This window comes from Suricata suricatta, chromosome 14 (assembly GCF_006229205.1).
Source record: "Suricata suricatta isolate VVHF042 chromosome 14, meerkat_22Aug2017_6uvM2_HiC, whole genome shotgun sequence".
NCBI classification, from domain to species: domain Eukaryota; kingdom Metazoa; phylum Chordata; class Mammalia; order Carnivora; family Herpestidae; genus Suricata; species Suricata suricatta.
Genome location: NC_043713.1, coordinates 55,082,730 through 55,107,644, shown reverse-complemented (window position 1 = coordinate 55,107,644; position 24,915 = coordinate 55,082,730). Strand labels below are relative to the sequence as shown.

Sequence of the window (24,915 nt, the reverse complement as noted above, 5' to 3'; positions counted from 1 at the left end):
TGGAATGGCAGAGAGCCGATACGAGAGCGAGCAAGAAGACCTGGAGATCGCAATTCCAGCGGGTTTTGCAAGCTTTGTAAAAACAATTAAAATTTCATGTTCTCAAGAACTGGATACTAGGTTTGCGTTAATCTGGGGCAAATTGCACACTAAATCCTTCATCATGATGCCCGAGTCTCCATCTGAGTGGATGTAATGGTGCCAAGGCTCTGGACTTGCTTGGACCTGGCAGGTGCGTGCTCCCTCACCTGGCAGAGGTCTGTGGGCAGTTCACTGTTCACCTGCTATGGGTGACAGCTGTCTGCTGACAAATGAGGCTGGTGTCATTGCCACCCTGGGAGGTGATAGGACAGCTATCATGCACGGGACTGGGCTCACTTCTGGAGACATTTATAAAAGAATAGGTAAGTTTACAAGCCCCTGAGGATTTGTAGCCTGAATGTAATTGAATTGTGCTTCTTCCCCCACAGAATTTTTGGAGATATTTTAACTCTGTTTCTGAAAAACCTGTCACACGCTCTGATTTTATGTCTGTTCTAAGCAACATTGAGTACATCCTCATCAAAGCATCTTATGGTCAAGGATTACAGCAAAGCAGGTACTTAGAATCTTCTAGAATGAAACAGATTTTTTAAAATTTGAAACCAAACTGAAGAGATTTGATTCACCCTTATTACTTCCTATGTTTAGGAAGTAATTCACCCTTATTACTTCCTATGTCTAGATATATTTGTGTTCCTCACCAAAACTTTGTTAAATGTTAATATTGTGAAATGTGTGGAAAAGGACCTCAATTATCCATCCTCCAATTAATATGGATATAAAATACAGGTAGATAATGGTGAAATCTTAGCTGAGGATGAAATATAAAGACGAAACAAACAGTTCTGCCATCCTCTGCCCTTAAACTGAAATGACATTTCTTTGTAAGGACCCATCAAGAATGCTGTCACCTGCTCATTTAGTACTGATCCCATCAAGAAAGCTGCTAAGTTTTGGCCACACTAGTACTTTCGGAATTGTTGTAGGTGTGCTCCCTGGAACATTACTTGTAAGGTCTAGAATGGCAGCTGGGGACCTTCACCATGTGACGACAGTACTGATGGGCTTTCACACGTTCCCTTTACAATCGTGTAGGAGCTGCTCCCAACCCGGCAGAAAAGCTCTCGTTTAACATAGAGCAAATTCATTATGTGATGTGCGAGGTCTCTAGAATGTGTCTTTTTAAATATTAATGTCCCCTCTCGCACTTCATGGTTTCACAGAATCTCGAATATTTCCATGGAGGTTGGCAGAAAGGTGGAAAAGCTGTCCCCAGGATGGAAGATGGCGTCCCATTTAGAGAAGTGTCTCTGTCCCCCTGGCACAGCGGGGTTCTCCTGTCAGGTAGGGACATGGTGCTTACGACCCACTACCTGGTTCTGAATGGAAATCCGCTTGTTACAGCCACTCCGAGTGATGACCGGAATTTGTATGTATTGTATCATTTTTCTCTTTACAAAAACTAAATTATGGTCAGATACACATAAACATAAATTCTACTCTCTTAGCCATGTTTAAGTGTATCACTCAGCGGCGTTAAGTACCTTCCCATTGTTGTACAACCAGCCTCCAGGATTCTTTGACTTGCAAAACTGAAACTCTGTACCCACTGAACCGGAACTCCCCCGTCTCCGTCCCCACAGTGCCTGCAGTCACCTTCCCGTCTCTGGGCATTCGACCCACACTAGGTCCTTCATTTAAATGGAATCATGCAGTATTTCTCATGTGTGACGGGCCAGCCTCATGTCTTCAAACTGCATCCATGCTGTGGCATGTATCAGACTTTGCTTCCTTTTTCCACTGAATGCATATACCACAGTTTGCTTGGTAATTCATCTGTCAGTGAACACTGGTTGACCCGTTTTGCCTGTTGTGAGTGATAGTGACACGAGTATCTCTCCAAGACCCTAATTTCAGTTCTTTGGGGTTTATACCCAAAAGTAGCATTGCTCAGTCCTGTGGTAGTTCTGCTTTAACTGTTTTCCACAGTGCTGTGCCATTTTCTATTCCCATCCACAGTGCATGAGGGGCCCACTTTTTCCACATCCTTGACAACTGATTATTTTCTGGTTTTTTTGATGGTAGTTATCCTGGTGGGTGTGAGGTGGTGTCTCATGGTGGTTTTGATCTGCAGCTTCCTAGTGACGGGTGAGCTTGAGCATCTTTTCAGGCTCTTATTAGCCACTTGTATCTTCTTTGGAGAAATGTTTATTCAAGTTGTGATACTGTGATTTATAAGAAGAAGTATATATTTGGTCTTTATTTCCTATTCCTAGCATAGTTATTTATTTGGTTTTTTTAACTTTTTGGTAACAGCTTTATTGAGATATAATTTGGACATCATATGATTCACGTAAAATTATCTTTGAGATCTTAATGACAATTCAAAATAAATATTTTTCAGTTATAATCTGATAACTGTAATCCTACAGTCATTTTCTGATGAATTCCATTGGAGATTTAATTTGTTTATGTGTTTACTTTTTTTTAATTTACATCCAAGTTAGTTAACATCTAGTGCAACAATGATTTCAGGAGTAGATTCCTTACTGCCCCTCACCCATTTAGCCCATCCCCCTTCCCACAACCCCTCCAGCAACCCTCTGTTTGTTCTCCGTATTTAAGAGTCTCTTATATTTTGTCCCCCTCCCTGTTTTTATATGATTTTTGCTTCCCTCCCCTTATATTCATCTGTTCTGTGTCTTAAAGTCCTCATATGAGTAAAGTCATATGATATTTGTTTTTCTCTGACTAATTTCACTTAGCATAATACTCTCTAGTTCTCCATCCACGTGGTTACAAATGGCAAGATTTTATTCTTTTTGATTGCCGAGTAATACTCCATTGTATATATGTATACCACATCTTCTTATCCATTCATCCATCGATGGACATTTGGGCTCTTTCCATACTTTGATTATTGTTACGTTGGGGTGCATGTGCCCCTTTGAAACAGCACACCTGTATCCCTTGGATAAATACCTAGTAGTGCAATTGCTGGGTCGTAGGGTAGTTCTATTTTTAATTTTTTGAGGAACCTCCATACTGTTTTCCAGAGCAGCTACACCAGTTTGCATTCCCACCATCAGTACAAAAGAGATCCTCTTTCTCCGCATCCTTGCCAATGTCTGTTGTTGCCTGAGCTGTTAATGTTAGCCATTCTAATGGGTGTGAGGTGATATCTCATTGTGGTTTTGATTTGTATTTACCTGATGATGAGTGATGTTGAGCATCGTTTCATGTGTCTGTTGGCCATCTGGGTGTCTTCTTTGGAGAAGTGTCTATTCACATTTTATGCCCATTTCTTCACTGGATTATTTGTTTTTTGGGTGATGAGTTTGATAAGTTCTTTATAGATTTTGGATACTAAGCCTTTATCTGATGTGTCATTTGCAAATATCTTCTCCCATTCCATCGGTTGCCTTTTAGTTTTGCTTATTGTTTCCTTTGCTGTCCAGAAGCTTTTTATTTTGATGGTAGTTCAGTTTTGCTTTGTTTGCCTTGCTTCTGAAGACGTGTTGAGTAAGAAGTTGCTGCAGCCCAGGTCAAAAAGGTTTTTGCCTGCTTTCTCCTTGAGGATTTTGATGCCTTCCTGTCTTACATTTAGGTCTTTCATCTACTCTGAGTTTATTTTTGTGTATGGTATAAAAAAAGTGGTCCAGGTTCATTTTCCTGCATGTCACTGTCCAGTTTTCCCAGCATCACTTGCTGAAGAGACTGTCTTTATTCCATTGGATACCCTTTTCTGCTTTGTCAAAGATTAGTTGGCCATATGTTTGTGGGTCCATTTCTGGGTTCTCTATTCTGTTCCATTGATCTGAATGTCTGTTTTTATGCCACCTAGCACAGAGTTCTTAAATGCTTAGAACATCCTAAGTGATGAGATCTGTAAATATGTCTTTTGTTATATTAATGAGGTGACTTTTAGAAAGTTCCTAGGTCTTGTGAGGATGGAGGCTGGTCACCAGAAGAACCCACCATGTGGGAGAACTTTCAGTCTTACCCTCAGGGGAGAGGGAAGGGCTAGGGGTTGAATCAGTTTCCGGGAGCCAGTGATTTCCTCAGTCATGCCTATGCAAGGAAGACTCCATAAAAACTCAAAAGGATAGGGGTGCCTGGGTGGCTCAGTTGGTTATGTGTCCAACTCAGCTCAGGTCATGATCTCACAGTTTGTGAGTTCGAGCCCCGTGTTGGGCTCTCTACTGACAGCTCAGAACCTGGGGCCTGCTTCTGATTCTGTCTTCCCTCTTTCTCTGCCTCCTCATCACTCATACTCTTTCTCTCTCACAAAAAATAAACATTTTTTTTAAAAAAGCCAAAAGGATAGAGTTCAGATAACCTTCTGGTTGGTGACATGTGGAGAGCCAAGAGAAGGTGTGGAAGCTCCAAGCCCCTTCCCCATACCATGCCCTCAATATGTCTCCCATCTGGTTATTTCTGAGTTACATCCTTTTATCATAAGCCTGTGATCTAGTTCTGGCTCCACTCTAGCAAATAAATTAATCAAGCTGCAGGAGGGAGTTGTTGGAACCTCCCATCTGTAGCTGGTTGTCAGAAGCACAGGTGACAGCCTGGACTTGTGACAACTTGCACTTGGGGGGGAAGGGCAGACTTCTAGAACTGAGCCCTTAACCTGTGAGTTCTCATACCACCTCCAGGTAGGCCATGTCAGAATTAAATTGTAGGACACCCCACTGGGTCCAAACATTGCTTGGTGGGGGGAAAAACACACACACAACAGAGCTGGCCCCTGAAATACTGAGCAGAGCTGGGGATCAGAAGTGGAATTGGTGTCAGAGTCCTTCACCCATTGTTTAATCATGTTCATTTCCTTTTGCATCCGCTCAGGACTGCGCACCTGGTTACCACAGAGGGGAGCTCCCACAAGGTGGTGGCCAAGCACACCGGCCTCTGCTGGCCCCTTGTGTGCCCTGCCATTGCAACAACCACAGTGATGCCTGTGACCCCGAGACCGGGAAGTGTCTGGTATGTGTGTTTGTGTGCATTCTTAAAGGAGACCCGGGTCTTGGGATCTCTGGCCCAGAGTCCTATCAGTTTCTTAGTTTAGAGAGAGCTTACGTTTAGTGTAAACCGTACGTAAATGTCCTTCCAAAAGGCTTATTGGCTAAGGAGTCTGATGCTGTCAGTGCAAAATCTTTTAGAAGTTTTAGTTCCGTGAGTTTGTTTGTGGGTATCAACTGGGGAATTGGTTATGTGTACTTGCAGTGCTGGTGGTTGTAGTCAAAGTAGATGCGACCTTTGTGTCTTCGAATTGGGAGAGTCTGCTGGAGGTTTTAAAATAAATTAATGCAGATATTGCACATTTATTTCTCTCCTTTCATTTAAAAAAATACTTATTTTTGGGGAGCCTGGGTGGCTCAGTCGGTTAAGCATCCAACTTTGGCTCAGGTCATGATTCTGCGGTTTGTGGGTTCGAGCCCCGTGTTGGGCTCTGGGCCTGCTTCAGATTCAGTCTCCATCTCTCTCTGCCCCTCCTGTGCTTGTGCTCTGTCTCTCTCTCAAAAATAAATTTAAAAAAAACTAATAATACGTATTTTTTGGATGTCTTAGTATGCATTTACTTCTTTGATACCTTTCCCTTGTTAAAAAAAAATTCAAAATTCAGAAGTTGAGGCTATGACTGCCTTTACTGAGGGTTTGGGAATTGGGCAGAAACCCATCTATCAAGCAGAGGGGATCTCCACGGAGTTCTACAGAATACAAAGTTTTTAGGAGGGAGGGGGGGGCAAGGAAGTTATTCTCAAAAAGAAAAGATCGCTCCAGGCAAGGTCACTTTCCCTTAGGGGGAAGGGTAGGGGGTCTAAGGAGGCTAATTACCTCCTCCTCCTTCCTTTTCCGAATAGAGAAGGGCCCACTGACAGGTTCTCTCACTGGTGCCATCAGTGAAGTCCTGGCTAATTGGTTAAATACATTTTGGGGGGATTTTGAAACTGCAGTCAGGCTAGGTACGAGGCCCAGTTTGGTGTTTTGGCGTAAGCAGTGCCATTTGGGCCTGTGGTTCTCTTTCTAACCCCCTAGACCAAGATTGGTCCCAAAACCTAAGGAGAATTCTGATCACTGAAAAAGAACAAATGGGCCAGATGGAAGTCTTGAGGCCTTGCTGAGGGCAAACTCTTGTTTCTGTGATTTCTCTGAAGCTGACAAGGCCTTATTGATAACCTAGAATGATCTGATGTTCTTTCCCTACTCTGGAAATCTCATTTTTAAAATAATAATTCTTGGAGACACATTGGTTACTCGTATAAATTGTGCCAAGACTGACTTACCTCTGGTAAAATAACTCACTGAAGAGAAATGAGCAGCTTGCCAAGAAAGGTACGCCTGAGTGCTCCCAGGTGACTTAGTCACAAGGAACAGGACCGAGAAGGTAGGACAGAAGGCTCCCAACTGGCCTGCAGCAACTCTAGGTCTGTATTCTCTGTTTGGAAACGTTTTTCGTATGTGGCCTTTAAAGGTTATTTGCACTGGGGATGCAGCTGAACTGCTGAAGCACAGCAGAAGGTCCCTCAATTAAAAAGGTATCTATTAACCTTTGCCGACTCCATTATATATGTGGAATTAAGGAATTATTCCAGTTCTACCAGGTAAAATGGACTTAATGAAGATGCAAATAGTTGCAACACTATTAAAAAAATTTTATTCACTTTAATCAGCTCATGCTCCAGGCAACAGTAAGGTCCTAATGGAGAAAATGAGAAAATCTCATTTAAGGATTTAAGGAGAATTGATTTCAGGCAACTTAAATCGAGATGCAATTAGCGGGAAGGTCCCTTGGCCAGTCATGGGGACAAAGGTCTCATGGACACTTAAAGAAGTCTGTCAGTTCTGGGGCTCCTGGGTGGCTCAGTCTGTGAAGCATCTAACCAGCTTCGGTCAAGATCTGGTGGTTTGTGAGTTCGAGCCCTTTATTGGGCTCTGGGCCGACAGCTAGGATGCCTAGAGCCTGCTTTGGATGCTGTATCTTCCTCTCCCTGCACCACCCCCTGCCCCCCGCCACCTTGTGCTCTGTCTCTCTCTCTCTCAAAAATTAAAAAAAAAATTTTTTTAATGTTTATTCAAGTTGATCAGTCCTTTCATGCCACATCTTTCCTTGGTACCACAAACTATTTTAACAAAATTAGATACTCTTAGAACATTAAATTATTACCCTGCCTTTCTTGGCCCAAACCTACCAGAACAAAGTTCTAGTATCAGCAACTGACCTGTTGATTTGTACCCAAGAAAGAATGGAGACCACTCAGCCCATTCCAGGAAAGATTGTGGTGAAGAGTGTCGCCAGCATCAGTGAAGACGACAGTTAGCTTTTGAACGGTTCCTTGCTCTGGGAAGAAAAGCTTGCCAGATGTTACCTGGAACCCACAAGAGCTTTCACCTGGGTTTGTTAAATTTTGTAACCCACAACAATGGATACATATGCTCCAAGATGACTTACATTTGAACTACAACATTCACACTAAGCTGGCATTTAATGGATGTTTACATACCTCCAGCAATGGTGAGCTCACTCCCTCAGCAGCTCAACTCCTCTTTGGGCAGACCTGATTATACCTGGAATTTAGTGGCTTGTCTATCTATAATAGATGCACTTTTAATCTTTGGAGCCATTGAGACCAACCACTAGTTCAAATTTGGTCATGAAAGATGGCAATATTTTAAGAAATAACTTGTAAAGCATTAAATTCCTCTTTCCACATATCAAAGGCCCTGAATCTCCAGTCTTCCTGGTCAGAGATCTTTAGTTTATATGCCTGTTGTTTCTATGGAATGGTTGAGTCCATTTACCATCCTGAGGTTAGGGTATCGTGCCCAGAGCCCAGCGCCTTTGCTCCAGGTATGGGTGGGGCCTCTCTCTCTGACTTTAGGTGGCCCAGGAATGCAGCCCGTGGGATTTGCCAGCCTGGTCACTGCTGCCTCTGCCGAGCTGACTAGACACTAAGACGCTTACACTCGGTGTTTTACACCCGAGTCCTTGCTCTTTGAACGTGGGGCCTTATCTTTCCTCTTCAGTCTTCATCTTGTGAGGTCTCTCATGGTTGAGTGCAAGAGCGCATTTCTAGTTGACAAAATCTCTTTTAAGTACTCCCTATGGATTATTATGTAAGTGGGCGTCAAGACCATTTTGGATCTGATTTTGTCACTCAGCCTATAGAATGTTCCCCCCTCTTCCTGTCACTGGGACTTTGATTGTATCATAGAAATGATTGGTCAGACAGGTGACCTGGAAAGGGGTGGGGAGCTGAGGACCCCCGAGGTGTCCTGGGAGTTCCTTTCCTTGGCTTCTGCCTTCCAGGGGAGAGCACTTAAAATGCTCTTACGATTGAAAAACTGACCAGCCTTCTGTGTGCAGTTCCCACAGCACGTAACTCGTCCTACAGATCAGTTGACGTGACCAGGTTCTCACTCCAGCCACTCTTTGGGGACAGCATGTCTTCATTTCTCTAGGAGCTTGAAAATCAGGAAGCTCACAATCCATTGTGGATTTGGGGAGTTTTTAATGTTGGAGTGGCGTCAGCAGTGAACACCAGGAAATCTGATCAACCTTTGCTCACCATCTTCTATTTATTCTTCATCAGATTTATATTGTGTATCATTAAAACAAGTATTTAACACATGTTCTTTTTAAGAGAAAGGTTGCAGATTTTACTTCTAGAGAGAGAGAACGCTCTTAGGGGCCACAGGGATCCCTGTAAAATCTACTTTCCCCAGGTAAAATAGGACTCTAATTTTAAAACAGAAAATACTGGAATATTTTTTAATCAAAAGGATCTTAAAAGTACTGTTTCAGACATCTGAAAAGGTGTCTTTGTATTTCCTCTCTGGCTGCCGAGAATAAAGTCAGCTGCTGTTTGCCAGTGCGACCCACCTTGCCTTTCTGTCCCTACATCCCACACGGAGTCCCATGCCCGGGGCCTGGGCAGACAGGGATGGACCTGGGCCAAAGCAGATTTCACCTTGGAAATGGATGTCAACAATTACTTGCTCTTTTAGCTTCAAAAACTTTTTTAATGGTATGATCATAAGTCATGTCATCAAAATGATGACATAAAATTTAACTAGAAATGATTTGCTTATTGCAAGACTATTGGTGGTGCCCTAAAACTCAGCATTTTCTTCTCCGTTTTTTTTTAATAGCTTTATTTTTATTTTTGAGAGACAGAGAGTGAGCAAGGGAGGGGCAGAGGTAGAGGGAGACACAGAATCCGAAGCAGGCGCCAGGCTCCAAGCTGTCAGCACAGAGTCCAATGCAGGGCTCAAACTCATGAACAGTGAGATCATGACCTGAGCCAAAGTCGGACGCCTAGCTGACTGAGCCACCCAGGCACCCCTCTTTCCCATTTCCTAAATTGTCTATATGTTCACTTCTGTTCTTTCAACCCCTCGTGTGGGATTAGTGAACCCCAACTCTGTGTAAAACCAATGTGCTTCAAATCTTTTTTCTGAGTTAATATATATTTTAGATCCGTATTTTAAGGAACTGAAAGTTGGTTGCTTCTAGAAGCCTTGCGTGTGTATACATGTTGTATGTGTGTGTTTTCCATTAGAAGAATGTATTACTAGTTTCCAGGCTGTATTCATTATGACAAATGCAGACTAGAGCGGGCAGCATTTCCAGGATTTAAAAACTATGAAGAGGGGAGCTTGGGTGGCTCAGTCGATTAAGTGTCTGACTCTTGATTTCAGCTCACATCATGATCTCACGATTTGTAGGATCAAGCCCTGTGTCGGTTTCTGTGCTGACATCTTGGAGCCTGCTTGGGATTCTCTCTCTCCCTCTTTCTGTTCCCCCCCCTCCCCACTGGCTCTCTCTCTCTCTCTCTCTCTCTCTCTCTCTCTCTCGAAATAAAATAAAAATAAATATTAAAAAAATATGGGACGGGGGTGCCTGGGTGGCTCAGTCGGTTAAGCGTCCAGCTTTGGCTCAGGTCATGATCTCATGGTTCGTAGGTTTGAGCCCTGCGTCAGGCTCTGTGCTGACAGCTAGCTCAGAGCCTGGAGGCTGTTTCAAATTCTGTATCTCCCTCTCTCTCTGACCCTCCCCTGCTCGTGCTGTCTCTCTGTCTCTCAAAAATAAATAAAAAACATTAAAAAAATATATATGGGACAGAAAATGCTCTTCCTCCAATAATAATAAATAATAATACCTGACAGTGGCTTGCTTAGGTATTATGGGTAAGGAAGATTTCTAACAATTACCCATTATTTTCCCCTCCTTGTGAAACGCGGCGGTCCAGAACTGCAGCCATGGCACCGCTGGTGACCACTGTGATGTGTGTGCCCCTGGGTACTTCGGGAAGGTGACTGGCTCAGCCCGCGACTGCTCCGTGTGTGCCTGTCCCCGCAGCCCACCCGCCAGGTGAGCCCACACAGGTGCCCCCACTCACCTGGACCCTGAAGCTGGGGCTGCTTCCATCCCTGGCCTCGGGTTCCAGGCTCTTGGTTTAACTACTGCTACCCTCCGTGTGTTGAGAAAGGCTGATTTTCAGAGAACGTATTAATTATTACAGCATTTGAAGAGAATCTTTCCCAAAGCAAAGTATCTGTGTTGGGATTGGAGTTTTAGAAGGGAAGCCATGAAAGGAAGTACTTTCAGGTTTTATTTTCTGAAGAATTTTAGCCTCCAACCTTTGTATGCAGCATACCTGGAGATGAATTGTTATTAATGTTACGAATATCGATATGAAGAATTCCATTCCTGTTTAATGTAAGGGCCGGGGGCCGGGTAGGATTTGTATATGCTAGTGAACCAGTGAAATGCAGAAGTGCTCCAGTCATGAGATCGAGCCTAGCCTCTGCCTTGAACTCATGATGCTCATCTTAGAATTATCTGAACGCAAAAGGAACCAGAGATTTGACATGGATATTGCAATATCTAGGAGACCTCTTTGGTTTATGTGAAATTGTAATTCATAAATAACATCTCATCCTTGCTTAGAATATTTGACAAGGCATGGAATGTGTACAGATCGAATACCAGCTTTTGGTAGACTAAAATGAAGTTTTCTTTTTAATCATTGCTTGAATCTTCTTTTATTGTCTCCAAGGAAGTAGTACTTGGTGGAGTACCAAAGGAGAAGCTTCCCTTCTGAACTATCAGGCACCCTAAAATTTATAGTTATAGTGAAATTTTTGCATTAAATATATATAAATTTTGACTCCTTGATTTCACTTCTATAATTCCACTCCTTAATTCCACTTCAGAGCAATGGAAATACTTGCACGTGTGTGCAAAGACAGATATTTTGGCATTGCTTATACGTGCATGCAATTGCAGGGGAAACTGAAATACCTACTTACAGGGCACTGATTTTTATATATTGTGCACACTTACAGTGAAATATTGTACTAACACTGAGAAAGGAATAAGGTATATCTGTAGGTACTGAATTGGAAAAATGGGCAATTAAACTATGTAACTGATTGTATAATATGCTAATTTGGAAAAAAATCAGAAAAAAATCGTATTTACATATGTACCCATATACATATGGATAGCTCCTTCCATATCCATGTTTCACCTTCTAGTTTTCACATTGCATACTTTAGGAAATTTCATGTCTTCAATCTAAAAAGGTTCTAACCACCCCCAGGGTGAATGGTAGGAAGAGACATGGTGTGGACATCTCTGTGAGCTCTGCATGTGAGAGACCCTCACAGACAGGCTTTACTTTGCTTATATCTTGTTTCCAGTAAGCCTGTTCCTTTAGTCTATACGGAGGAAAAATAAGTCTGAACTGAAATGGGGCTAACCCAGAACCCCATCACTCATTCCAGAAACTCCGAAAGGTCAAAAAAACCCAGACTACCCCAGAGGCTTTTTTCCAGCGGGTTGCAGGTACCCACTTTAGCCTGTAGATGGCGCAAGGCGCATGTGTAATTTAAAATGTGGAGGCAGAGGTTGTAGAGGTAGCCAAAAGCTGAAATCCCTGAGATCTGAGAGGATTATCAAATTTTGAATGGCCCTGTCATTTTTTTTCTAATGACCCCTTGCACAGCTCCCTATCTTTGGGTTCGTTTATTTCCAGATGGCGCCCTCCCCTGTGTGCAGACCTTCCCTTGCTTTTCTTCCTTGCCTCCTTTCTAGTCCATTCCAGCCACCAGCGCTGGTCAGGCTGTAGCTTCCCATGCTTGCTCACGGTCTTGTACAGCTCTCTCCAGTCCCCTTTCCATCTAATAAGCCAGATGATAATGCTCTTCAACTTCAGAACAAGTCCCTTTTCACCTGGAGGGCTTTCTTGTTTGGTGACTAATTCATTGTAATGCATGCAAGCGTACTGATTCGTTGTAATCTGTCCATTCTTCGCCTCTGTGCACACACAGTTGTCGTTGGCCGGTGTGCGATGAGTATCTTTTGGATACGAGAGATGCGTGCAATAGTATTGATCACGTGTTTGTTTTCCTTCTTTTGCCCCTCAATAGATTTTAAGCCCAAAGAAGGTTGTCTGGTGTAAGCACTTAACCTTCAGACCCATAGGGAGTATCCTCAGGGTAATGTAAGTCCCATAGGAAAGATTTGAAGTTGTAGATCTGAGAATTCAAAAAATTATTTTTTCTTCTAGTTTTAGTCCCACCTGTGTCTTGGAAGGTGATCACGATTTCCGCTGTGATGCCTGCAGTCCGGGCTACGAAGGACAGTACTGCGAAAGGTACCCGGGGGGTCGGTGACCACGCGTGGAAATTGCTAGGTACATCTGCCCCGTTTATGCGTACGGGGTGTGTTTACTAACATGATTTGGGAGACGTTATCAGTGTGGATGTGCATGACCGATACAGGACCTTATTTCTATTCCAAAACAGCATCTACACAACATGTAGAGTGAGGTAAACCGGCCCACGTTCTTTGTATTTTATTCGACAGCAGTGATCACTGTTCTTGAACAAGAGCTCATGTGATACACTGACTTACTGGTCTTGATACTACTGTGTGTACCTTTCTGCAGGTGCTCCTCAGGCTATCATGGGGACCCTCGAGCGCTGGGTGGCACATGCCAGCGGTGTGACTGCAGCCCCAGTGGCTCTGTCCATGGCGACTGTGACCGCAGGTCCGGACAGTGTGTCTGCAGGCCAGGCGCCACAGGGCTCCGATGCGAGGAATGCGAACCGAGGCACATTCTGCTGGAAAGAGATTGTGTTTGTGGGTATTGTTCCTCCTCTGAATGTTCAAAGATTTTTCTCTCTCGTGCAAATGTTTCCCTGTTATGGCATTGGTAGGATACAGTAGGTGTGTCTGAGCTCTCTGAGGATATGACAGACCAGGCTCTGAGAGGAAATACATTGGGAATTCATTGCCCTTGGTCCAAGTCAAAGACGAGCCGATGCACTGTAAAGTTTGGAGCAGCAGAAGGAAACATGCAGCGGCCTCAGATCCATGTGGGCATCAGTTGTTCTGTGTGACCCCAGGGAAGTCACTGATCTGATTTGAGGCTTAAAGACAGCGTCTGAGAATAGGGGATTGGTACTTCCTGCCTCTCCCCCATCACACAGGTGGTGGGGGGTGTTCTCTGCCGGTGGCTGTCATGATGGCAGAATGGCTCGTGCAGATCCAGGAGAAAATGTGTGTCAACTTCAACTTTCTTTTCCTTCTAGCTTGTGATGATGACTGTGTGGGTGTGCTGCTGAATGACTTAGATAATATTGGGGACACAGTCCTTTCTGTGAACTTCACTGGCATTATCCCTGTCCCATCTGGAATTTTGTCACACCTGGAAAATACAACAGAATACCTCCAGGTAGGTACTGGGAATATGGAGATGGGTAGAAACGTACATCACTGAGAGATGGGAGAGTCGGGGGTGGGGGCACAGCATTGTCATTCTGTCTGTCTTCCTCATCAGTGCAGGAGTCTCATGCCCAGCATCAGGCTTCCTACAGTGTGATAGGGACCTCATCATCCACACGCTAACCTGTTCCCTTATGGGACCACTCTAAATTTTAGTTTGACTTGTGGGGCGCCTGGGTGGCTCAGTTGGTTAAGAGTCCTACTTAGGCTCAGGTCATGATCTCGCGGTCCATGAGTTTGAGCCCCGCATCGGGCTCTGTGCTGACAGCTCAGAGCCTGGTGCCTGCTTCGGATTCTGTGACACCCTCTCTCTCTGCTCTTCCCCCGCTCGCACTCTTTCTCACAAAAATAAACATTAATTTTTTAAATTAAAATTAAAAAGATAAATAAAAAGTAAATGTTTAACTTGTTCCATAAATACCTCCCTAAAAATTCCTCCCCCATGGTCCTTCTGCCTTTTGTGATAAGAGAAGTCCACTTACACGTCTTTACGACAGACCTTTGGATATTTGAAAGCAGCTGTCCTAAAACAGATACAGGAAATAAACCTAGACAGTATCTTCTTTAATGCTGGAATATGCTGACAGTCAACTGTTTTCTGTAAATGTATTATTCTTAGCTGGGTTTGTGGGGCACATAAGCGTCTCTTCCCCAGAAGGGTATATAAACATCTCTGGAAGTAAATCATACTTTTATGTTTCATCAGACAGGATCTGGGTCCAAAAAAGGGATGGAAAGTTAAGAAATTGGCTTAGTAGATAGCATGCTACTGAATCGTTTTTAATTCCAATTGGAAAAAATGCAATTCTTTTTTTTAATTAAAAAAATTTTTTTAATGTTTTTTTATTTTTGAGAGACAGAGAGAGACAGCGCGAGCAGGGAAGGGTCAGAGAGAGACACACACACAGAATGTGAAGCAGGCTCCAGACTTTGAGCTAGTTGTCAGTACAGAGCCTGGCGCGGGGCTCGAAGCCACGAATCGCGAGATCATGACCTGAGCCGAAGTTGGATGCTTAACCGACTAAGCCACCCAGGCGCCCCAAAAATGCAATTCTTAATTTTGCTTAAAACCTACACGTTAGAGCTTTGGATTGTCCATTTACTGTGTCAGGTGGTAATGACAAGGACCCTCATTCCTGAGTGCCTTTTTTAAGATAAAAGCTTAGGGGGGTGTGTGAATATGGCTGCTTCAACCATCCATCTTTTCTCTATAGACATTGGCCATAAAGAAAGATTAGGGAACTCTTGGAGACGTGTTTTCACATTATTACTTTTCCTGAAATAGAATAAAAATGTTTTTGAAAGATGAAAAAGTTCTCCAAGAAAAGCAGTGTTTAAGTTTCTTTTCCACCACTATAGACAAAATCAGTAAATATCATTTCCTGTCAGTGTGGACTCTAGCAATGTAGCAGTAGTTTAAATTTGTCAAGCAAGGGAAGTACTTGATGTAAATTTCAACTCTTTTGGAACGACTTGCTCTTACTTAAACCACTTTGTCGATTTCTTTAAGTCCCTTTTTATGTTTATGTAAAGTGCGCAGGTGAACTCTTAAACCCTCCATTGTTTCCACTGTTTCCCTAACAGCCACCTTGGGGGGCAGCTTCCTTCACTCCCCTGACCCTACAAAAGAACAGCTCCTTCAGAGGCTTGTTGTAAGGTTTGAGTAAGATCAGGCAGGTAACATGATGAGAGGAGTGTTCGCATGAATCAAGCACTTAATTGTTGGGAATCATAAAGGCTTTTCTTTACATAATACTTTGTATTTCTGCCTAGTAAGTGTTTTTGTTTTTTAAGATACCAGTAATTATAGTTAAAACTTCCATGACTCTGATACTGAACTTAAGTCAGGCTTACCCAAGAATTGCAGGACTATCAAATTCCAAATAACACACAAGGCTAAATTCATCTCTATAGGGAATATAATGCAAAAAATGGCTGTATGGAAACTATCATCAAAACTTAAGCAAATGTGACTTATATTATTGTTTAATGCAGTCTCAAGGAAAGAAGGGTTTCCTTCTGTGAACAGCAACGAACAAGGTGATTCTTGGGGCACCTGGGTGGCTCAGTCGGTTAAGTGTCCGACAGTTGGTTTCCACTCAGGTCATGATTTCATGGTTTGTGAGTTTGAGCCCTGAATCCAGCTCCAAGCTGACTGCGTGGAGACTGCTTGGAATTCTCTCTCTCCCTCTCTCCCCCCCCCCCGCCCCGTCGTCCCTCTCCACCCCTCCCACATGCTCTCTTTCTCAAAATGAATAAATAAACTTAAAAAAAAAGAAAAACGATTCTTAGTCCAGAACTGGCAATTTGTTTACTTGGTTACTTGGTCTTTTTAGGAGGCTTTACTAAAAGAAAAAACACGTAAAGAACAGGCAGAAGATCAGCTTGAAGATGTTGCAAAACAAATAAACCACCTGCTGAGGGAGGTAAGTTCTCCACACAGAAGACCCTGTCCCCCCCAGCCCTTGAAAGCCGGTTGCACTGGGTAGGCCTGGAAGGTTCTGTTAAATCAGGGCAGGCCCTTCCTCCCCGGAGCTGTGCTCCAGGAACGTTGTCATCAAATTGGTTTTAACCCTGCCAGTTTCTGTGTTTAGTGGGAAGAGAGTCCGGACTTAATTTCTCCTGTCACTTCTGCTGAGGGAGGACGTGGCTGGCACTGTGCCATCTGCCTTGTCCTTCCCTCCGGGGAACCGAGGGGCAGCCGGGCATGTGGTGTCTGTGCGACGCTCAGGCTGCAGGCCACGTGCTTCTGACTGGTGCAGTTTGAATGTCAAGTGAACCTGTTTTGATGTCGGCAGGGAAGGATCTATTGCATTTGGCCCATGCCAGACGAATGGCTATTAGCGACCTCCCCCCAAAAGAAAGATCTCCTCATTTGCAGATGGTTAGAGACGCCTGTTGTCAGATTTATAATGTTCACTTTTGGATTTCGTGTGCGTGTGTGTGTGTGTGTGTTCGTATGTATGTAGATATGCGTGTGATAGTGCGTCTGCGCATGCATGTATCTAGTTCCTGGCAGTATTCGAGCACGTGCGCACACACACACACACACACACACTCATGCACCCTAAAGTATTAGGTTGGCCTGTTAATTTAGAATTAAGGATGATTTGGGAAGAGTTTAAGGGTTTAAATGTGGCTTTTAAGTACCTCAGTGAGCAAACGGTTGGTAGGAAATGATAAGCTGATTAGAATAATTCTCTCTACCCATTAAGGAAGATTCTCTTTGGATTTTGACTAGAAAACACTTTTAGAACCAGTCTGAGTTGCTTTACACTCCAGAAAAGTACAACCTTCCCTTTTACAAATGGTAACATTCCTAGTAAAAATACCTGCAGAGGGCCGCTGGGTCTCTGTCCTCGGGCTGCAGGCCTCACAGACATCATGGCATTTTATCCTCACCGGCCGAGTGGGGGAAGCATTAATGGTACTCTGTCCTGTCGGTGATGCCAGGAGATGGTTACGTACTGGGTCTCCAGCCTGGCAGAATCAGGCCTCACACCCTGTGTGCACCTGGCTCTGTGTTAACTCCTCACCTAAGTTCTCACGGTCAGTACTAATTAGCGAGATTTTACTTTCCATACTCTATATCCCTGTGTCCTAAAGTGAGTATAGAGTCTTCACAATAGACACGCTTGGGAGTTTGTGGTTTAATAGCCAATTAGGCTCTTAAAAAAGAAATTCCATCTTTCCTCCCACAGTCTGAGTAGTAAATTATTTTGCTAACCGCTTAGTTTCCAACCCTGAAATATCAACCTCGGCTTACGTGATGCAGGGGATAGCTTCCATCCATACCCTGGGATATATTCTCTTGCTTCAAAGAGACCACTTGAACACCAAAGCTTGCGTGTTATTCAAAGTCAAACTAAAATCAGATCTTTATTTTCCGTTAGCTCACTAGAGTGTTAAGGAGTAGCCAACATGTGACCAGGGCGACTGAAAGACTTCTCCGCAAGACCCAAGACCTTGTGACATTTACTGAGAAGCTGCAGATAAATATCCAAGGTAGTGCACTCGGTGTCCAGTTTGGGGTCCATGCCGAACCTGGGCTTATGTGGTAGGAAGTGCTCCATTCCCTTTATTAAATATGTGAATAGATGTGTGTGACGTGCACGGGACTTCCCGGAGCCAAAGGCCTGGAATGTTATATAGTTGGGGATCCTGAGTCCTGAACTGAAGGCTCAGAGACTTTCACTCAGAGTTTTGTCTTTTAGAAACCTGAATGCTTTCTTTTTGTTTTCTTCATAATTCCTTATAAGTTCCTAAGTGTCAAGTGAGTATGCTGCCTCCCCATTTATGAATTTGTCAAATGAAACTTATTAAGTGGAACACAGGGGGCCCGATGGTGAGCCAAACCCCCACAACAGACCCTCCCCAAGAGAACATGAGATGCAGAAGGTTATTATAGGTCTAGGAGGAAGCCCCCGCCATGCCTCGAGGGGCCACCCAAGGGAGGCTAAGGAAGGGTGCAGGCAGAGAGAGAGACAGGCAGACAGACAGAGAGACAGTACCTGGGGCACATGCCTTTATTGAGGTTCTTAGGTGGAGTGCTGTGGGGTCCAGGCAAAGGCCAGGTTGGTCAATGCAAACCAAAACAGAAGGGCTTTGGTAAGCTCCAGGAGGGTCTCATCAAAGAGGCCCCCAAGGAGAAGGCCCTGGGTCACCAGGGCTGTTGGGGAGGTCAGAACAAGAATGGACATTTGCACTGACCTTGCCTGGGCTGTAATCTGGGGCATGGGCTTGCATGAGGGACTACTGTCAGTTTAAGGTCACTGCGGGCTGCTTGACCAAACAAAACATATGCCAGGGCAGCAACACCATGGAGTAGGTGATCTAAACTCTCAACACCAACTCCTCTGCCCAGAATAGGAGCTGACAGGCAGGATTTGGGGCTTCCGTGTGTACCCGCAATATTAGAATAATTTAGTCCTACTCAACTGGGGTGTCCCCTCTGATCTGGCTTTAGGAGTGCTATTTTCAGTTTTCTGGCTACCAGAAACATTCTTGCTTTTCTTGTTGGATTCTAGTTTAAAGATATAAAAAGTACTAAATCCCATATATAGGGCCAAAGTAAGGAAATTATTAGAACAAATGATTTATTTATTAAAAAGAATAGCATCGAGTATTGGTTCATTTCTGCAGTAAATATTTACTGGGCGCTTCTATGCGCAAAGGTTTTTGCCAGGTGCAGGAAATGGAGAGAGAAACATGGCGGCCACAGCTCTTGCCATTATGAGTTTATGGATACTGGGGAGTAACAACATTAAATAAACCAATAATCTCAAGTTCTTGAGTGTTTTGATAAGGGGCAACCAGAGTACATTGGGGTCTATGGGCTGACCTGGCTTGGCTTGAGGGTCAACCCAATTTAGGTGCACAAAGCTGGCCTCCCTGAAGAAGGTTCTAAGTTTTTCCATTTTAGTGGTGTCCACTTTGAGAGACCTCTTGAATGAGTGATGACCTTTCTCCATAGAAATTATTGAAAAAGCAGCAACTCTAAATCAGACCTTGGATGAAGACTTCCAGCTACCCAGTTCTACTCTTCAGAATATGCAAAAGAATATTACATCTTTGCTAGAAATCATACAGAAAAGGCATTTTGGGCAGTTGCAACAAAAAGTCCTACAGGAACTCAAGTAAGTTTCTAAATACCATTCATGACACAATCAATTAGAGGTAGGAGCTTGAATACTGAGGAGTCAGGAGGCATGTGGGAGGAGGGGAGGGAGAGAATGCTGTCACTGGGAATGGAATGTCGTAAGAGAGGGGCACGATCACACACAAAAAATGAAGAGATGGGTGTCAGATACTCCCAATAGAAGAAGTATAATCAATGCCAGTGTCCACCTTTTTTAGTGACTCTGGAACATTTCCACCTAGCACAAACAAAAGAGCCTCAAGATACCATGTTTACTGAAGATCAAGTACAGTGCAGTGAATTCCCATGGAAGAAAGTGTAGTCAGCGGCTACTGCCCTGCTGTGAGCTCTAAGACAGATTGACGTTATGTCAGAATGATTTAGCCCAGTTGTTCACACTCTCGTTAGAAACCACAATGTGATGTGACGGATCCAAGAATTGTTAGACCTGCTCACTAGGAGCTTGTATTTCTTTTCAGGCTTTTTTCTTAGTATTTTCACAATTATTACTTGATGTAATGTAGCACAAGTTGTGTTTCCCCCGGGATGTGATAAATATCTTAGTAGTTAGTTACACAATATGCCATCAAAACTCCATTTTCCACAGTGTGATATTTACTCTATTTTAATGTTTTGCTATTTTAAATAAACGTGATGGACATCTTAGGCAAAAATATTTTCCTACATTTTACATTATCATCTTATTAGGCTAGATATTAAGAAATGGAATCAGGGAGCCAAAGAATTTCCATTTTAAAGAATCCAAGTTATTTTCCAAAAGATTTAAAAACAGTTCTGTTACACTTTCACCAGCAACACTCTGCAGAGTTGTGCTTTCATCTTTCCTGATGTGCGCCTTTCTTTGTGCCTATATAAAAATCATTGAGTATGATTTTTTTACATTATTATTGACCTGTTAGGTGTAAAACAAAAGGAGGAACTTACAGTCAGATGGCATTGGAGAGAGAACTAGTAAAATAATCACTAGAACATTGGTTAGGGCCAAGAACTCACAATGAAAAGGCTGTGAGGAGAGATCAGAGGAGGGTGAGGTTCCAGGAAATGGGGAAGAGTGCCGCCATCTTGGAGCACCTGCTGGGCTGGGGAGGGCGCAGGCTTCACTTCTCTCATCTTGTCGCATAATCGTCTCTGCTGCTTTGTGAGGTTGGGGGAGGGTCCAGCTGAGGAAACGGTCCTGGAGACTACAAGTAATTTGCCCAATATTAAATATCTAGGATCATATGAAACCTGACCATACACCTAAATCACTCTAAACCCTTTGATTTTCCACCCCAATGGAAGGAAGAACCATGTGAGACCAGTCCATAAAAGATGGGTGGGTGGAATTCAGTGAGCAGATCGGAGACCTGTGCTAGGTTATAATCATGTTTCCCTGACCCTGACCTCTCCTGTGCATCCTCCCTTCACCTGAAATGTGTGACGCAGGAGGGAAAGGATCTCATCAGGACCCATCAATCTTGAGGCGGTCGTCCTAGGCTCAGCACTGCTCTGCTCTGCTTCCTAACCATCCTTAGCTCCCCACTGCCTCCAGGATTACATACAAATTTCATGTATTCGATTCCAGCTCCCCTGGGGCTCCCTTAGTGGCCCCGCTCTTCCTGCCCTCCACGCATGATGTGTCCTCTCATTGCTTCTTCCCTTGACTGCATATCAGAGTCAATGGGGGAGCTTATTAAAGCTGAAGATCCCCTGGAGATTCTTGGGAATCATTCATGGGAATGTCTCTCCCACTCTTACCACACTCAGTTCATTCATTCGTTTGTTCTTTCATCAAATGGATTGAGTCCCCAGGGGATAGGCATCGTGCTAGGAGTTGGAGACACAAGGAGAACAGAGCCCTCCTGTTCACTAGGAGCTCATAGTCCAAATGGGTGGTAAAGTCACTTTACAGATGAGAAGTTGATGCCTTTTTTAAAATTTCTTAGATACTTTGATGGTAAAAAGTGACCTATCCAATACACTCTCACACTGTTGTTTCACAGAGTGTTGGAAGTACTAGGCTTAGCCATCAGACAACAAAAGGAAATAAAAGGCACCCAATTGGCAAAGAAGTCAAATTTTTCACTTTTCGCAAAGGACCTGATACTCTACATGGGAAACCCAAAAGAATCCACCAAGCTGCTAGAAGGGATACATGAATTCAGCAAAATCGCAGGATACAAAATCAATGTACAGAAATTGGTTGCATGTCTATATGCCAAAAATGAAGCAACAGAAAGAGAAATCAAGAAATAGGTCCATTTACAATCTCACCAAGAACCATAAAATACCTAGGAATAAACCTAACCAAAGATGTAAAAGATCTGTATTCTGGAAACTATAGAAAACTTATGAAAGAAATTGAAGACACAAAGAAATGGAAGAAAATTCCATGCTCATGGATTGGAAGAATATTGTTAAAATGTCAATACTACCCAAAGCAATCTCCACATTCAATGCAATTCCAATCAAAATTGCACTGGCATTCTTCTCAGAGTTAGAACAAGCAATCCTAAAATTTGTATGGAATCACAAAAGACCCTGAATAGCCAACACAATGTTAAAAAAATGAAAGTGGGAGGCATCACAATCTCGGGCCTTAGCCTCTACTACAAAGCTGTCATCATCAAGACAGTATGGTATTGGCACAAAAAACAGACACACAAACCAATGGAATAGGATAGAGAACCCAAAATTGGAACCACAAATGTATGGCCAACTGATCTTTGACAAGGCAGGGAAGAGTATCCAATAGAAAAGACAGTCTCTTTAGCAGGTGGTGCTGGGAAAGCTGGACAGCAACATGCAGAAGAATGAAACTGGACCACTTACTTACACCATACACGAACATAAACTCAATGTGAGACAAGAAACCATCAAAACCCTAGAGGAGAAAATAGGCAACAACTTCTTTGACCTTAGCTGCAGCAACTTCTTACTTGACACATCTCCAAAGGCAAGGAAAGTAAAAGCAAAAATGAATTATGGGGACCTCATCAAGATAAAAAGCTTCTGAACAACAAAGGAAACAATCAACAAAACTAAAAGGAATGGGAGAAGATATTTGCAAATGACATATCAGGTAAAGGGTTAATGTCCAAAATTTATAAAGAACTTACCAAACTCAACACCTGAAAACCAAATAATCCAGTGAAGAAATGGGCAGAAAACATAAATAGACACTTTTCCAAAGAAGACATCCAGATGGCCTACAGGCCTATGAAATGTCATGTATCTCATCATCAGGGAAATACAGATCAAAACCACACAGATATCACCTCACACTGGTCAGAGTGGCTAAAATGAAAAACTCGGGAAACAACAGATGTTGGCGAGGATGTGGAGAAATGGGAACCCTCATATACTATTTGTGGAAATGCAAACTGGTGCAGTCGCTCTGGAAAACAGTGTAGAGGTTCCTCAAAAAATTAAAAATAGAATTAGTCTATGACCCAGCAATAGTACTACTAGAAATTTATCCAAAGGATGCAGGAGTACTGACTCATAGGGGCATGTGTACCCTAGTGTTTATAACCGTGCTTTCAACAATGGCCAAATTATGGAAAGGGGTGCCTGGGTGGCCCAGTTGGTTGAACGTCTGTCTTCAGCTTTGGTCATGATCTCACAGTTCGTGGGTTCAAGCCCCGCATCCGGCTCTGTGCTGACAGCTCAGAGCCTGGAGCCTGCTTCCTGTTCTTTGTCTCCCCTTCTCTCTGCCCCTCCCCTGTTCATGATCTGTCTCCCTCTGTCTCTCAAAAATAAATAAATGTTAAAAAAATTTTTTTTGTCAATAGCCAAATTATGGAAAGAGCCCAAATGTCCATCTACTGGTGAATGGATAAAGAAAATGTGGGTTACGTATATAATGGAATACTACTCGGCAATGAGAAAGAATGAAATCTTGCCATTTGCAGCTATGTGAATGGAACCAGAGGGTATTATGCTGAGTGAAATAAGGCAGAGAAAGACAGATACCATATGTTTTCACTCATATATGGAACTTGAGAAACTTAAGACCATGGGGGAAGGGAAGGAGAACAAATAGTTTCAAACAGAGAGGGAGGCAAACCATAAGAGACTCTTAAATACAGAGAACAAACTGAGGGTTAATGGAGGGGGGCACATGGGGGAGAGAGGAAAATGGGTGATGGGCACTGAAGAAGGCACTTGTTGGGATGAGCACTGGGTGTTTAAGCAACAAGTCATGGGAATCTACTCCCAAAGCCAAGAGCACACTGTGTACACCGTATGTTAGCTAACTTAAGAATAAATTATATTAAAAAACACAGTGGCCAATCCATGGTTAGACATTAGAAATATATTGGATTTACTTGTGTGTTTCCCGTGTACTTTGAGTTGTTTCCTGTATCATATTGCAACATCTTATGATTGTGAGAAATAAGAACGTTCAAGGAATTCCTGGTGATGCTCTAATGTCAGACTTCAAACATTCACCTTTGGAAAACATTTTTGCTGGGTCTTCGGCCAGCAATCTGATATCCGTGAAAGCTGAGGGGGGATTCACAAGGCATTTGCCATGAAGTTCTCCTGACAAATTGAAGCAAGAAGTTCATGGGATATAGTCAATCCCTGCCGAAGTTTACACTGTGAAAATTTCTTTTATTCTCTATAACTTCAAATTCAAAATTGGTTACACAAGCAATTTGATAGCATACGTACAAAAGAATAGGAAAAAATATCTCGATTTCCTAAATCTTGCTCTATTTTCAGTGGCACAAATTAGATCTTTCTGGCACTGTGAATTTGAAGTTTTTATAAGATCTATTTTTTAAGTAGCTGCAGAAAAACCTTTATGTCCTGAATACATTGGTAACTTCATAGCAAATCACCGAATGGCCTCTTTTCAATTTCTTGCCCTACAATAAAACAAGACTATAGATGCCATCACTCACCGACTGTGGGCCCAGTTTTCCACTTACAGATTCACAGAGAGGATTTCTTTTAATTCTTTTATTAACATATGTTAGGACATTTGCCAATAAAGACAGTCTGTTACAGATAAAGTATACGTGGACCCTGACTGTAGCTGTCTTAGAAAAATTACTCCCTTTTAAAGAGGTTATGATGGATCACTTAAGATTTCATCAGGTTGTGGTGCGTGGGTATGCAGATGCTCCTGCTACGTTTCACGATATGCGCGTTCATTCATTTACTACACGAACCGTCTGTATTTATCAGGGCCGCTGAGGATTTGTTGTCACAGATTCAGAAAAACTTCCAGAAGCCACAGCAAGAGTTGGAGGTCTTAAAAGAAGCGGCCAGCAGCCTTCTTTCAAAACGCAATGGCGACGTGCAGGCAGCGAGGGACCTTGTGAGGCAGGCCGAGGTGCAGACCCAGGAAAGTGACCGCCTGCTGCACCTTGTCAGCGCCAACCTGCGAGAATTTACCGTGAGTCTTTTTTATATATATAATATT

General features: G+C 43.2%; 1 protein-coding gene across 1 annotated transcript in view; it reads left to right on the top strand.

Annotated features, from left to right (window-relative positions):
• The window catches only part of LAMA1 (laminin subunit alpha 1), a 144,110-nt gene that overhangs the window by 77,366 nt on the left and 41,829 nt on the right, over nt 1-24,915 (top strand). The window contains exons 27-37 of the mRNA XM_029921582.1: nt 471-598; nt 1,266-1,386; nt 4,891-5,028; nt 10,296-10,417; nt 12,621-12,707; nt 13,002-13,195; nt 13,648-13,790; nt 16,177-16,266; nt 17,734-17,845; nt 19,314-19,476; nt 24,678-24,888. Of these exons, the coding sequence (XP_029777442.1) occupies nt 471-598; nt 1,266-1,386; nt 4,891-5,028; nt 10,296-10,417; nt 12,621-12,707; nt 13,002-13,195; nt 13,648-13,790; nt 16,177-16,266; nt 17,734-17,845; nt 19,314-19,476; nt 24,678-24,888 (1,509 nt within the window). The remainder of the gene's footprint in view (nt 1-470; nt 599-1,265; nt 1,387-4,890; nt 5,029-10,295; nt 10,418-12,620; nt 12,708-13,001; nt 13,196-13,647; nt 13,791-16,176; nt 16,267-17,733; nt 17,846-19,313; nt 19,477-24,677; nt 24,889-24,915) is intronic.